Raw genomic sequence first — 13,783 nt, 5'->3', positions numbered from 1 at the left:
TCAACCACATAGTTTTAGATTCAGTCCAACAATGTGACACCTTGGGCAAGTGCCTTTTACTATAGACTCAGGTCAACCAAAGCCTTGTGAGTGAATTTGGTAGAAACAGAAAGAAGCTCATCATGTATATAAGTGTGTGTGTGTATATGTATGTATGTATGTATGTATGTATGTATGTATGTATGTATGTATGTATGTATGTATGTATGTATGTATGTATGTGTGAGTGTATACACGTCTGTGTTTCCTTGAATTCACATCAAGTGATAGACGTAAATGAGTATCATGGCCATAGAAGCAGTGTCATTTCTTTCCAATACTCTAAGAACATGACTGGCCATGGAGAAAATACCTTGCTTGGAAACAGCTGAGAGTTGGTGACAAAAAGGGCATCTGGCTGTAGAAAATCTGCCTTAATAAACTACAAAAGTGAATGCAAAAATGAGGAGGTGGCGGTGGCGGAGGAGGAAGAGGAGGAGGATCTGTGTGTGCGTGTGCGCACGAGTGTGTGTGTGCACGTGCGAGTGTATGTGTGTGTGTCCCAACCTATTTAGGTTAATTGCTGCTCAGCTTATATGGTATGGATTATTCAGATAGGGTAGGTTCTAACTTGTTTTGAAAAATGGTAATTCCGAAATGTGATAAATAATCACTTCTTACCCTGTTTCTATCAATTCTTTCTTTTGCAGTGTATTATGAAAGTCAGTGATAATGGTTATCCACAAAGTAAAACCTCCAGTGTTAGTGTAAAAGTGACTACAACAAACGACAATCGACCACCTGTTTTCTCGCAAAATAAATATTTTGCTACTTTGAAAGAGACTGTTCCGTTGGGACAGTCATTGTTGGTGTCCAAGCTCTGCCACAGTTAAACACTGTAAGTGTTCTCTCGTTAAAAATGATAACGTGTATACCATGTAACATGTATACCGAACAATAACTTTTGTCATTTCATATTCTAACCCTGAATGTTCTGTTTATTTTTTTTGTATTTTCCTTTTATTTTTATTTTCATTTTTGCATTGCATGGAATGGAAAATAATGAGAAAATTCTGAAATGTTGGCTAGTTTTGTTCAATTCTCATCTGTAATCCATTTTTTAATCAATGTGTACTTATATACCCAATTTCACTGTCTACTGAATTGTTCAGAGAACGTCATTCAAAATTCTGTTAATAGAAGCACAGACACATCTGTGTGATTAACAAGTCCGCTTATAACAATGTAGTTTCAGATTTGGTCCCACAATGTCAGACCTTCAAAAAATATACTCTACTATAGCTTCAATCTGACTGATGAGTGAATTTGGTAGGCAAAAAACTGTAAAAAGCTTGTCATATATATGCATGTGTATGTGTATATGTGCATGAATATGTGTGTGTGAGCAAATGTGTATGAATGTTATTTCTTATGTCATTGCTTAAGCAAAGCAGTATTGATGCTAATATTTTTTGCCGATATCATGACCAATCACTCTGTACTTCCAAAGACTGACCTTTCTTCCACTTTTTTCTTTCCTATTTTCTTTTTACTTCTATATATTGTGGAAGATCTTACTTCTTTTATTCAAAATATTAATACCTGAATTGTTAAGCGAATTATTCTAATCTTCATTCACCCGAAACTAATATTCTGGTTTAACATAATAACATCACTCCACTCTGAAAAAGTTGAAGGTAAAGTCTATCACTGCTCAACATGTAGATAAGAAATACTAATACATAACTCAATGTCAAATTATTAAGCTTTTAGTTATTTAATTAACAAGCAAAAATGAAATCAATTGCAGCATGGAAGGTGTTTGTAAGCCATTTAAGAAACACACAAAAGCCGTTTGATTCACTTCAACATTTAAGTTTAATTTGTCAAAATATTTTCATCGCTTTAAGACTGCGACCTGTTCACTGGATTTTTTGTCAGCGAACAGGTCACGTGTCTTAAAGCGACGAAAATATTTTGACAAATTAAACTTAAATGTTGAAGTGAATCAAATGGCTTTTGTGTGTTTCTTAAATGGCTTACAAACACCTTCCACGCTGCAATTGATTTCGTTTCAGCACACGATCTCGGATCAAATCACTTGCTATGCGAGTCAATCTCCAAAAATGAAATGTTTTATAGTAACACACAAACACCAATATGTGTGGTTATAAATCAATATCCTAGTTTGTGCTCTAGGTGTACTCCTAATATATACAGCACTGACTGAGACTGTACAACACAGCATAAATAGAGATACAAACTTGACATGCTAGTTTTAATGGTGCCTCAAAACAAATGAAGGAGGGCAACACTGCCAAATGATTGCAAGATCTAGAGAGTCACTATCACCCTCTCCAGTCACTATATAACTTTAGATAAGCCCATGCAATGTAATATTACACATTATGATCTAAAGTTATGATAAAATTTGAAAGCAAAAAGATTCTGTCATTTCATTAACCCTTTCATTACCAACCCAGCTGAAACCAGCTCTGGATATGAGTATGTCTTGTTTCCATGAGTTTTAAATTAAAATCTTCCACCAAACCTTAGTCACAATTTATATTCCTATCACTAGCTGAATGATAACTAAGTTATTTTACTAAATTCTTTGTTATATTTAAAGTAATTGAAAGAAACACAGAGCATCTCAAAATAAATACAGTAACGAAAGGGTTAAGAAAATATGAAACTAATTAAATGAATCAACTTTAATTATGTGCACACGACCCTTCTCGCCATTAATTCAGTTGAAACACACCAATGAAAAGAAAAGCAAAAGGCGGAAGATGTTCAGGCTGTAGCTCTTTCTTGTTCATTGGTTGCTTACTGAGGTCTAAGTCTTATGCAGATTGAATTTCGTGATCTCTCATAAAACAATTCACAGCTGTAGAATATGTTATGAAACACTTCTTTTTACCTTGTTACTGTGACTCCAGTCAAGAACATGCTCAGTAAACTTGTCAGTGATTTCTGGTTACCTTAATGTTGTTACTGAGAAATTCAGTAGTAAGAATTCTTTCTAAAGTTAGTGACTCTGTGTTAATGCCTTCAAGCTCTTTTTGGACATGATTTTAATCATTGATGTTCTCCATTCAACTTTTAAATATTCAGTGTGGTAATTTTTTTAGCATCAGAGATGAACTTCCATCCTCTACTTGGAATTGCAGGCCATTTCTACAGATGATAGATAAAAAAAAAAAAACGTACAATTTGAATGTATGTGTGAGTGTACATAATTTTTTATATGTTAGCATGCAATTTCTATAATATATAAGGTGGGTGCTGAAAAGTTCCTGCCTTTGGGTAAAAGAAAATACAGGAAGATCAGTTAATTACGATTTTATTCAACATATTCCCCTCTCAGATTCACACACTTATTGCAGTGGCCTTCAGTTTCTCTAAGCCCTGTGAAAAAACTCAGAAGGTTGAGCCTCCTACCAGGCCTTTCACGCTACCCTCAAAGCTGGGAACTTTTTAACACCCTCTCGTAATGTTATCCCAATGAAAATGTCTCCATGTAAAAAGAGGCTATAGTGAATTAGTGCTAAATTGAGTAGCACAAGTAGACTGTTACTATATTCAGATTTCGTTCCTTTCAGGATGTGGTACGCTACCGAGTGGTGGGAAATTATCCAGCTGAGTTATTCTTTCAAGTCAACAATGTCACTGGATCTGTAACCACGAAAAAAGATCTTCGAACAGATATTTTGAGTACAACATCTTACACAGTGAGTTCTTTATCAGATTTATTTTGCAGTTAACAGCCAGCTCTAGAATGAGGAATTCTATAGTTTTCTGTATACTTTCTTTTTTTGTTTTGTTTATATGTATTTCATTTATTTATTCATATTATTTTTATTTATAAAATTTTTCTTTATAATGTTTGAGAAATTTTTGGTCAAATATGAAGTCAAGTAAGGTCATGCTTTTTCTCCAAGAACACAATAAACAGCAACCATCTGCCATTTTGATTCTTATGAATATTTTAAGTATATATGAATTTATATATATATATATATATATATATATATACTAGCGGTATCAGCCGGCGTTGCTTGGGTTTGTTTTAACCCTTTAGAATTGAAATTTTTGAAAAGTAAAAATTTTGCATTATGTAGCTTGTTATTCTCTTTAAGTGAACATTTTTCGGGTTAAGATACACCGAAAAATGGTAACACAGCAGTCAAAAAATCGTAAAAAATAGAGATTTTCATAGAAAAAAAGCACCTTTTTGATGTAAATAATTTTTGGTGTTAACATGGTCTGATTACAATTTTTTCTTCTACGGAAGGAAGAGCAAGCCTTCTTCTATCATACTCTCAATTTTGGTCAACTTGCGCTGCAGGGTCTAGGAGGTGATAGTGTTAGTTGAAGGCTACCAACCTGCCATACACAGACAACTTCAGCTTTATATATATATAGATGTGCAAAAGAGATGTGTCTCTATATTTTCGTGTGTCTATCTGTGGTAATATATGAGATGATGATGACAATGATGGTAATGCTAACAATGATGAGTGGTAACACGGCATTTGTAATGGTAATGATGGCGTCTAGCTAATATAGCTGACTACGAAACTTTTTGATGACTAAAGATGCATGCGTGTATGGGTATGCAAAAAAGTCGTATTGGATTATTACATTAGACCATGGTTCTGAATAGTGAAAATCTGAGAGCTTTGGTTTAAAACTATGTAATGGATTCACTATGATTATTGTATGTATACAGACATATGTGTATGTGTGTGTGTGAGAGAGAAAGAGCGAGAAAGAAAGAAAGAAAAGAAAGAAAGAAAGAAGAAAGAGTGGGAGAGAGAGAGAGAGAGAGAGAGAGAGAGAAAGAGAGAGAGAGAGGGAAAGAGAGAGGAAGAATTTTTATTCAATTAGTTGAGTCAATGTACGAGCTCCAAAACTGTTAATTGCCTGTAAGAAAACATCCAGTTTATATAGGTTTGTAGCAATCAATATCTGCATATTCTAACACATACATTATACACATGTCAGCAATATATCAATAATAATCTAATGATATTTGGCACTATAAAATTATGTTTGCTTTAAGTCTTTAGCATTTAAACTGGCCATGTCTAATCTAAATGTTCTACCTGTTTCATGTTCAAGAAGTCCAGATCTGGCCTTTGACACCTATTCTACAATATTATTCTGAAAGTGGAGGCGCAATGGCCCAGTGGTTAGGGCAGCGGACTCGCGGTCATAGGATCGCAGTTTCAATTCCCAGACCGGGCGTTGTGAGTGTTTATTGAGCGAAAACACCTAAAGCTCCACGAGGCTCCGGCAGGGGATGGTGGTGATCCCTGCTGTACTCTTTCACCACAACTTTCTCTCACTCTTACTTCCTGTTTCTGTTGTACCTGTATTTCAAGGGGCCAGCCTTGTCACTCTGTGTGTCACGCTGAATATCCCCGAGAACTACGTTAAGGGTGCACGTCTCTGTGGAGTGCTCAGCCACTTACACGTTAATTTCACGAGCAGGCTGTTCCGTTGATTCGGATCAACTGGAACCCTCGTCGTCGTAACCGACGAGTGCTTCCAATCCATTATTCTGAAAATAAACAATCACATCATCAGGGTCTCAAAACTATGCCACAATGTCTGATTAATTCAAAAAAATATAAATAAATAAGCATTACCATATTTTCTGGCATGCAAGTTAAATTTTCAGACCAAAATTTACTGCCAAAAAAAATGATAGGTCAACTTATACACAAAGACAACTTAGGAGGACAAAAAATTCCATGAGAAATGCAACAGAATTTGGAAAGACGGTAACAATGTTTGAATGTTTACACTCCATGTTTTTACTCTATGAGACCCCCTCCGGTCATAACTGACCGTGGGATTGCACCTAGAAAGTTACCCTTCCAGGCACAAGTTCGGGCAAGGTTGTTCATGGAAGACCAGCAGTCACCCATGCATACCGGCCTCCCTTCTCCATGCCACCAGTGTTATCCTTGGGAAAGGCAACAGCCATACAGCTCGGCACCTGTGACATCGCAACTCATTTCTACAGCTAAGTGAACTGGAGCATTGTGAAATAAAGTGTCTTGCTCAAGAACACAACACGCAGCCCGGTCCAGGATTCAAACTCACAACCTCATGATCGTAAGCTCGATGCTATAACCACTGAGCCATGCGCCTTCACTTTAGAGTTTTTACTCTATACTATGTTGAATTGTATGCCAGTAAATATAGTACATTTGGCAGTAATCTGAATGCTAAAGGTTTAAGCTTCAGAAACAGCAATAATATTTCAATACTACATGAATAAATTTTGATATTAACTGTATTGCAAATTTCTTCTTGTGTTTTAGTTAAAAGTTGAAGCATATATTCCCAGTCAACCAAATGCAGTAGCGACTACTGATGTTTTAATTACTGTCACCAGGAATGCTAATGGTCCAATCTTCAATCCACAAACTGCTTCTGTGGAAATACCAAGAGATTCCCAGCCTGGGATATATCTTTACAACCTTAATGTTACTGATGCAGACAATGTAAGTTTTATTGCATATTCTATAACTAATAGTTTGTATATTAGGAAATGTAAACTAACTAGAAGTATAAAATGTATATAGGTAGTGAACTGTTAAGTTGAGTTAATTTTTTGGCTCAAAAAGCAAAAGCAAGGCCATGTAGGGGTACATGGAGTTATGTACAGGGAGGTTGTTCTTGCAAAGAGTTCAGGCCATTTCTGGTCAAGAGAGACTTTGAACCGAGCGGTCGTCGGCATCTTCACTATCTCGTCCGGCAGCTTATTCCACGGATCCGCAACCCGGACGTGATTGCTAATGAAAACCTTGGAGAAGTTGTTGTTAAAGGTCTTCAGAAGAACTGGTAGAGTCATTTGAACAGTAGACTGAACACTCCATGCTCTGAGTTCAAATCCTGTTATGGTTATCTTTGCAGACTGGAAACAGCCTAAGGATGGAGATTCCCCTTTTGCCCTTTAAGTCCATAAGATTTACCAACTGAACTGGTCTAAAGGAGATAACCAGTCCTGGCTAAAGCTCAAACAGTATTTTATTTTTTGTTTATAAATTAACTGACCATAATGGTTTCCTTCCTCCAGTTTGAAGGGAGGTTATATGCCCTCCAACATTACAGTCTGTCAAGTCATCCATAGAGCTAAGCACTTTATGGAAGTGATACCATTGGTCACTCTATGACCAGACATATATTTAACTGAATGTATATTTATATAAGCAATAATTATAATGATAGAGAGTATGGAGACTGGTACATCTCCAAAATCTATTTCCTTTTATTTTACAATGTCATACACCATATTTTTATAGTTATGACAACCTACATGTGTTTCCACTGAATTTGGTAGATGGAAGTTAAGTGGAAACCTGTAGCATATATATATATAATAAAATATATAATAAAATATTAGGGAATAAATCCAAACTTACTTTTATTAAACTTTTAATAATTTTGATATATATTTAAAATAATATAAATTAATTAATTTTATGTATTGGCTTAAGTTTTTCATTGTTTGATTTGCCTAATAGTGGTTTTATCTCTAATTTAATATAATATATATATATATATATATATATATATATATATAACAGGCTTCCACTTAATTTCCATCTACCAAATTCAATAAGAAGGCATTAATTAGTCTGAGGCTATATCAGAAGATAATTGCTGAAGATGTACAAAGGCAACGAGCTGGCAGAAATGTTAGCATGCCGGGTGAAATGCTTAGTGATATTTTGTCTGTCTTTATGTTCTGAGTTCAAATTCCGCTGTGGTCGACTTTGCTTTTCATCGTTTCGGGATCGATAAATTAAGTACCAGTTGTGTACTGAGGTCGATGTAATCAACTTGCCCCCTCCCCCAAAATTTCGGGCCTTGTGCCTAGAGTAGAAAAGAATTGCTGAAGATGTACATTAGGACTGAACCCAAAACTTCATGGTTGAAAAGGGAGCTTTTAAACCACACTGCCATGTCTGCCCTGAATTTTTGTTCAAAATGATGAATTTTAATTTCTCTTTATTATTTTTATATTCCAGAATTTTATCAGTTGTAAAATTATAGGACAAACGGTTGCTTTGCAATATTTTACTCTCGCACCCAAGAGCTGTATCCTTCAATTAAAAAGGAGTCTGTTGTTGGATTCACAAAATAATACACAATATGTAGTAAGTATTTTGGTGTTTTAGATACAGTGTAACAAACTTATTATATACTGTGATTTTATATTTACCAGATTTCTTGCATATCTTTCTGTTGTTCTGAATTTAACTCATGTGACAAGCTTAAAAGAATATAATTAGCCAAGCAGCTTTATCATTAGTTCTTAATGCTGAGTCTATTATATCATCTTTCATCTATATTTTAGCAGCTTAGCTGTTTCCAAGTATTAGATAATTGTCAATGAGTCAAGGGATCCTTTATGTGGTCACTCGACCTGCTGGAAATAGTAGTGATATCACCTTCAAATCATGCCTATGATCTTAAATAATAAATGGACATGTTGGATAATGTAATTTTGAGTGTACTATGTCTGAAAAAAGATGAGGTCGTCAGGGCTGGATTGTCTTTGATTATGGGTTTGCTTGATCAAATTTGACCAAAGGCTAACAAATAACAACAGCAAAAATGATAACAACAATCACCATTTTAAAAATTTTTTTATTTTAGTAACCAAACTGATTGTGCTATACAGGCTAATATATCAAATATTATTGTAAGACATCAGGTTGACAAAACATGTCAACTCTTAAGTCTGTCAATTCTAGCAGGCTGCAACACTTCTGTAAAAACATTTGCGGAATTAAGTGAAATACAAGGAACTCAAAACAGAGGTTTCAAAAATGTGGTATCTAAGAACAATTGTGCCTGTGATCATCAGAGCTTTGGGAACAATACCAAATGATACTCATAAATGATCAAATGCCAAGATACACCAAGGTATCAGAACCACAAAAAAGGTAGCGAGCTGGCAGAAACGTTAGCACACCGGGCGAAATACTTAGCGGTATTTCGTCTGCCGTTACGTTCTGAGTTCAAATTCCGCCAAGGTTGACTTTGCCTTTCATCCTTTCGGGGTTGATAAATTAAGTACCAGTTACGCACTGGGGTCGATGTAATCGACTTAATACCTTTGTCTGTCCTTGTTTGTCCCCTCTGTGTTTAACCCCTTGTAGGCAATAAAGAAATAAGAACGCCAAAAATTTATTCTCTTGGGCAGTGCCCACATCAAAGGCATTGACAACTTGAAAATACCTGATTCTCTAAAAACTCTTTCAAAACTGAAATATTATAAATTTAACAGATCCTTAGTTCAAATTTTGATGCAAGGCCAGAATTGGAGAAGGGTGTTAGTTGAATATACAATAAAGATTACTATCACTAAGTAACATTTATCTCTTCAAAATTTTCTTAATATAATGAGGATAATAGTGAATTTCAAATATTTAAAAAAAAATATTGCTTTGTTTGAAACAAACTTGTTTCTTTTTTAATCTTTTTTTTTTTAATCTTAGATCGAAGTGGAAGCCAGTGATAATGGAAAACCAGTTCCAAAGAAAAATATTGGAACAGTAATTGTGAATGTAAAACAAAATCCAGCAATAACTTTTACAAATTTACCACATCAAATTAATGTTCGCGACAATCTCAGTCGGGGCTCTATGTTCTATCAAGTAACTGTTTCAAATAACAATGTGGTAAGTATAAAAAAAGCTTTTCTAATCTTAAAACATTTGATTGAAATATAAGCTACATTGGATGGCCAGTTGCCTCAACACATTTCACTATCAAGAAGAACCACCAGGTCTGGAATGATAAACAGGGTCTCTATGGAAGTGACCTTTGTAAGAGCTCAGTAGACAATTTATATTGCACTTTTATATTAACATATTTCTCCAATAGAGTCCCTGACTTCTGAAATAATTACAACCCTGAATATCATAAATTACTGCATCTACACATCTCTCTAACTCTCCCTCGCTACCACCCTCCTTCCTCGCTCTCTCTCTCTCTCTCTTCTCTCTCTCTATGTATATGTATATCATCATCATCGTTTAGCGTCCGCATTCCATGCTAGCATGGGTTGGACGGTTCAACTGGGGTCTGGGCAGCCAGAAGGCTGCACCAGGCCCAGTCTGATCTGGCAATGCTGCTGGACCGGCTCCTGTGCAGGTGGCGCATAAAAAGCACCATTTGAGCATGGCCATTGCCAGTACCATCTGACTGGCCCTCGTGCTGGTGGCACGTAAAAGCACCCACTACACTCTCAGAGTGGTTGGCATTAGGAAGGGCATCCAGCTATAGAAACTCTGCCAGATCAGATTGGAGTCTGGTGCAGCCATCTGGTTCGCCAGACCTCAGTCAAATCATCCAACCCATGCTAGCATGGAAAGCGGATATTAAATGATGATGATGATGATGATGATGATGTATATATATATATATATATTCTGTAAATAATAATTATAATCTTAAGCTTATAAGTGTTCCCTGTGTATTGGCTATAGAAAATAATCCACTATTGGTGCATATAAGCCCTTGATGCTAAAATACGTGTATTAGCTTATGTGCTTAAGCTGATAACTATTATTTTTCACTTGTCACCATTTAGCACAGAATACACACTCACACACACACACACATGCATCATCATCATCATCATCATTATCATTTTACCCTCCAATTTTACATGCTGAAATGAGTTGGATGGAATTTGGTGAGGTGGATTTTTCTACAGCTGGATGTCCTTCCTGTTGCTAACCCTCACCTGTTCCCAAGTAAAGTAATATTCACCTACTATAAGACATGTTTTCACAAAAACTTGGAAATGGACACCACTTGCATGAGGGCGACACTTGCTTACAATTGTCAGGTGATGTCAAGGCAAGAAGACAGTATCAGACACATACATATATACACACAGACAGACGGACGGACAGATAGAATGAGCTTCTGTCAGTATTCATCCACCAAATCCTCTGAAAACTCTTTTTTTTTTTTGGTAGAAAGCACTTGTCTAAAGTGCCATGTAGTGGGACCAAACCCCAAACCATGCAGATGGGAATTAAACAGCAATGTGTATTGTGTGTGCATGTGTGTGTGTGTGTGTGTGTTTATGCATATATATATATATATATATATATATATATATATATTATATAAAATCCATTCTTGTCTGTCTGTGTGTGTGTCTTCTAGGATCTTGTGCATCCTCCATCCGATTGCACTCAAATTTGATATGTAGATACCGACGGTATCAGGGCGTGTATAAGTCTTGAAAAAATTACAAAAATCGATTCCAGGTAAGAATGTAATCGATAAAGCCGTGGGAACGTGCATTTCTACATGCAAGTACATCAGCTGTTGTGATCGATACTATGCGTACACGAGAAAAATGCATGTGCAGTTTGCACAAAAAAAGCCGGCTGGCTTGAAATAATGCCACAAAATGTGATGGTTGGACAAGTTGTTTTGAGAAAATTTGGTTTAAATGTTTAACAACTCAGCACCATCCATTTGACGGCGGTGGGGGGTCGTATATATGGCTAACCCCTAAGGGTGGATGCTACTGTAGTTTGTAGCCCCAGGAGGACACCTCCTCCAGCTGGCTATAGACACATTTTCTGTGCCCTGGGTGTCCTCCTGGGGCTACAAACTACAGTAGCATCCACTCTTAGGGGTTAGCCATATTTAAATGGCAAATATACATCACGATGTGTTGTAGCTACTGTTTATAATTTGCTCTGAGATTTATTGCTTATATATATATATATGTATGTATGTATGTATATGAATCACCCTCCCAAAATACACATTAATACTACGTGGCAATCTTGTGTGCTTTAAGCTTACATTTTACGAATAATACTAATAATTATTATTGTCATGTACTTCAATGTCTTTCAGGGTCAAACACAATATCAAATTGAAAGTGTCTTTCCAAACGGACAAAACCATTTCTACATTGATAAAGTGAGTGGAATAATCTATTTGAATGACAGCTTGAAAAATGACCCTCAGAAAAACACTGAATACAGAGTAAGTATGCTCTTATTATAACTACTTTGAACATTTATTTCTGCTTATATTATGTATCCTTTCTTTATATCTGTTATGCATATGAATGATGGACTCATCATTACTTCTAGCGACTAAATTTCCCTTAAATCATACCTTACCATCTTAAAAATAGACATATTGATTATTGCAGTATTTTAAAAATTTTATTCTGCCTTTATCCCTCCAAAGTGGAGTATAGGCCACTTATAATTGAATCCCATGTTGCATAATTTTTCGCTTCTGGACTTATACTCTGCCATGAATGTTCCCCTTTCTCTAGTTCTATTTGTGTTGATCTATGCCACAAGTTCTTAGGCCTACCTTTCTTTCTATATCCATCTGGGTTCCACTGTAAAGCACTTTTCACTATATTCGGTGTGTCTTTTCTAATTGTGCTACCAATCCACTTCCAGTTTTTCTTAAATATTTGCTCCCTAATCGAAACTTGATTTGTTCTTTGCCATAGCTCCATATTGCTTATGTGTTCAGGCCATCTAATTTTAAGTATACTACGCAAGCATCTGTTGATGAATGATTGTATTTGCTTATTTGACTTAACTGTTGTTCGCCATGTCTCAGCCCCATACAATTTCAAATTGATTACGAAAACACTGATAGTAAATTGTTGTATTAGATATACCTTATCTTAATGCAAGACGGTGGAGGTGCATGGCTTAGTAGTTAGGGCATTGGACTAAGGATTGTAAAATTGTGATGTTGATTCCTGGACTGGGCAATGTGTTGTGTTCTCGAGCAAAACACTTCATTTCACAATGTCCCAGTCCACTCAGCTGGAGAAATGAGTACCACTGGTGGAGGCATGTAACTTAATGGTTAGGGTGTTGGATTCATGACCGTAAGATTGTGGTTTCGAACCCTGGACCGAGCGATCCATTGTGAGCAAAACAATTCCTCTCATATTGCTCCAGTCCACTCAGCTGTAGAAATGAGTTTATCCTGGAGAGGGATGGGCTCCATCGAGCTTTCTCACCATAGATATGCTGCGTGGCTGTAGCACCCCAATGAACCCCAAGGGGTTAAGGTACTTGTCACTTCTCAATACAAGATGAGGGGATTACAGCTGGAATGTTTTTGACCATTGTTCCTCTCAATCAGGAACTGGATCGGATGTTGAACAGCAACAACAAAAGTGATTTCATTCTTCATACTATCTTAAGCTTCTCTACAGAGGTGACATCCATACACAACTTGGCCAATGAGAGAACCCACTCTTTGGTTGTTCTGTCAAGAAGAAATAGCTGTCATGTCTTCCTCAAATAAATTCTTATTTCTTTATTGCCCACAAGGGCTAAACATAGAGGGAACAAACAAGGACAAACAAAGGAATTAAGTCAATTACATCGACCGCAGTGCATAACTGGTAGTTAATTTATTGACACCAAGAGGATGAAAGGCAAAGTCAACCGCGGCAGAATTTGAACTCAGAACATAAAGACAGACGAAATACCGCTAAGCATTTTGCCCGATGTGCTAACATTTCTGCCAGCTCGCTGCCTTATATAAATAAATTTTGCCATCTTAAATTTGGAACAGATCCATTGGATTGTCCAAAACATCCCTTAAAGGGTAGGGTGGTCACAGTCTTTTAATTGTAGGTCCACATAATCAAAACAACCTTGGGACTAAAATTAGTGGTTCTTAACCTGGGCAGCAGTGCCCTGTTGGAGGCATTGTGAACTCTCAAAGGACAGCAAATATTAAAGAGCAGTAT

At 36.3% G+C, this 13,783-nt stretch overlaps 1 protein-coding gene across 1 annotated transcript in view; it reads left to right on the top strand.

Moving 5' to 3' along the window:
• Window positions 1-12,011, top strand: part of LOC115211772 — a 412,137-nt gene extending 400,126 nt beyond the window's left edge. The window contains exons 148-153 of the mRNA XM_036503112.1: window positions 690-877; window positions 3,585-3,713; window positions 6,318-6,500; window positions 8,031-8,159; window positions 9,507-9,689; window positions 11,899-12,011. Of these exons, the coding sequence (XP_036359005.1) occupies window positions 690-872 (183 nt within the window). The 3' untranslated portion in view covers window positions 873-877; window positions 3,585-3,713; window positions 6,318-6,500; ... (1 more) ...; window positions 9,507-9,689; window positions 11,899-12,011. The remainder of the gene's footprint in view (window positions 1-689; window positions 878-3,584; window positions 3,714-6,317; window positions 6,501-8,030; window positions 8,160-9,506; window positions 9,690-11,898) is intronic.
• Window positions 12,012-13,783: the final 1,772 nt, after the last annotated feature.

This window comes from Octopus sinensis, linkage group LG5 (genome assembly GCF_006345805.1).
Source record: "Octopus sinensis linkage group LG5, ASM634580v1, whole genome shotgun sequence".
In the NCBI taxonomy this organism is placed as follows: Eukaryota; Metazoa; Mollusca; class Cephalopoda; order Octopoda; family Octopodidae; genus Octopus; species Octopus sinensis.
Note: the sequence above shows the minus strand (reverse complement) of the source record. Positions and strands in the feature narration are given on the sequence as shown.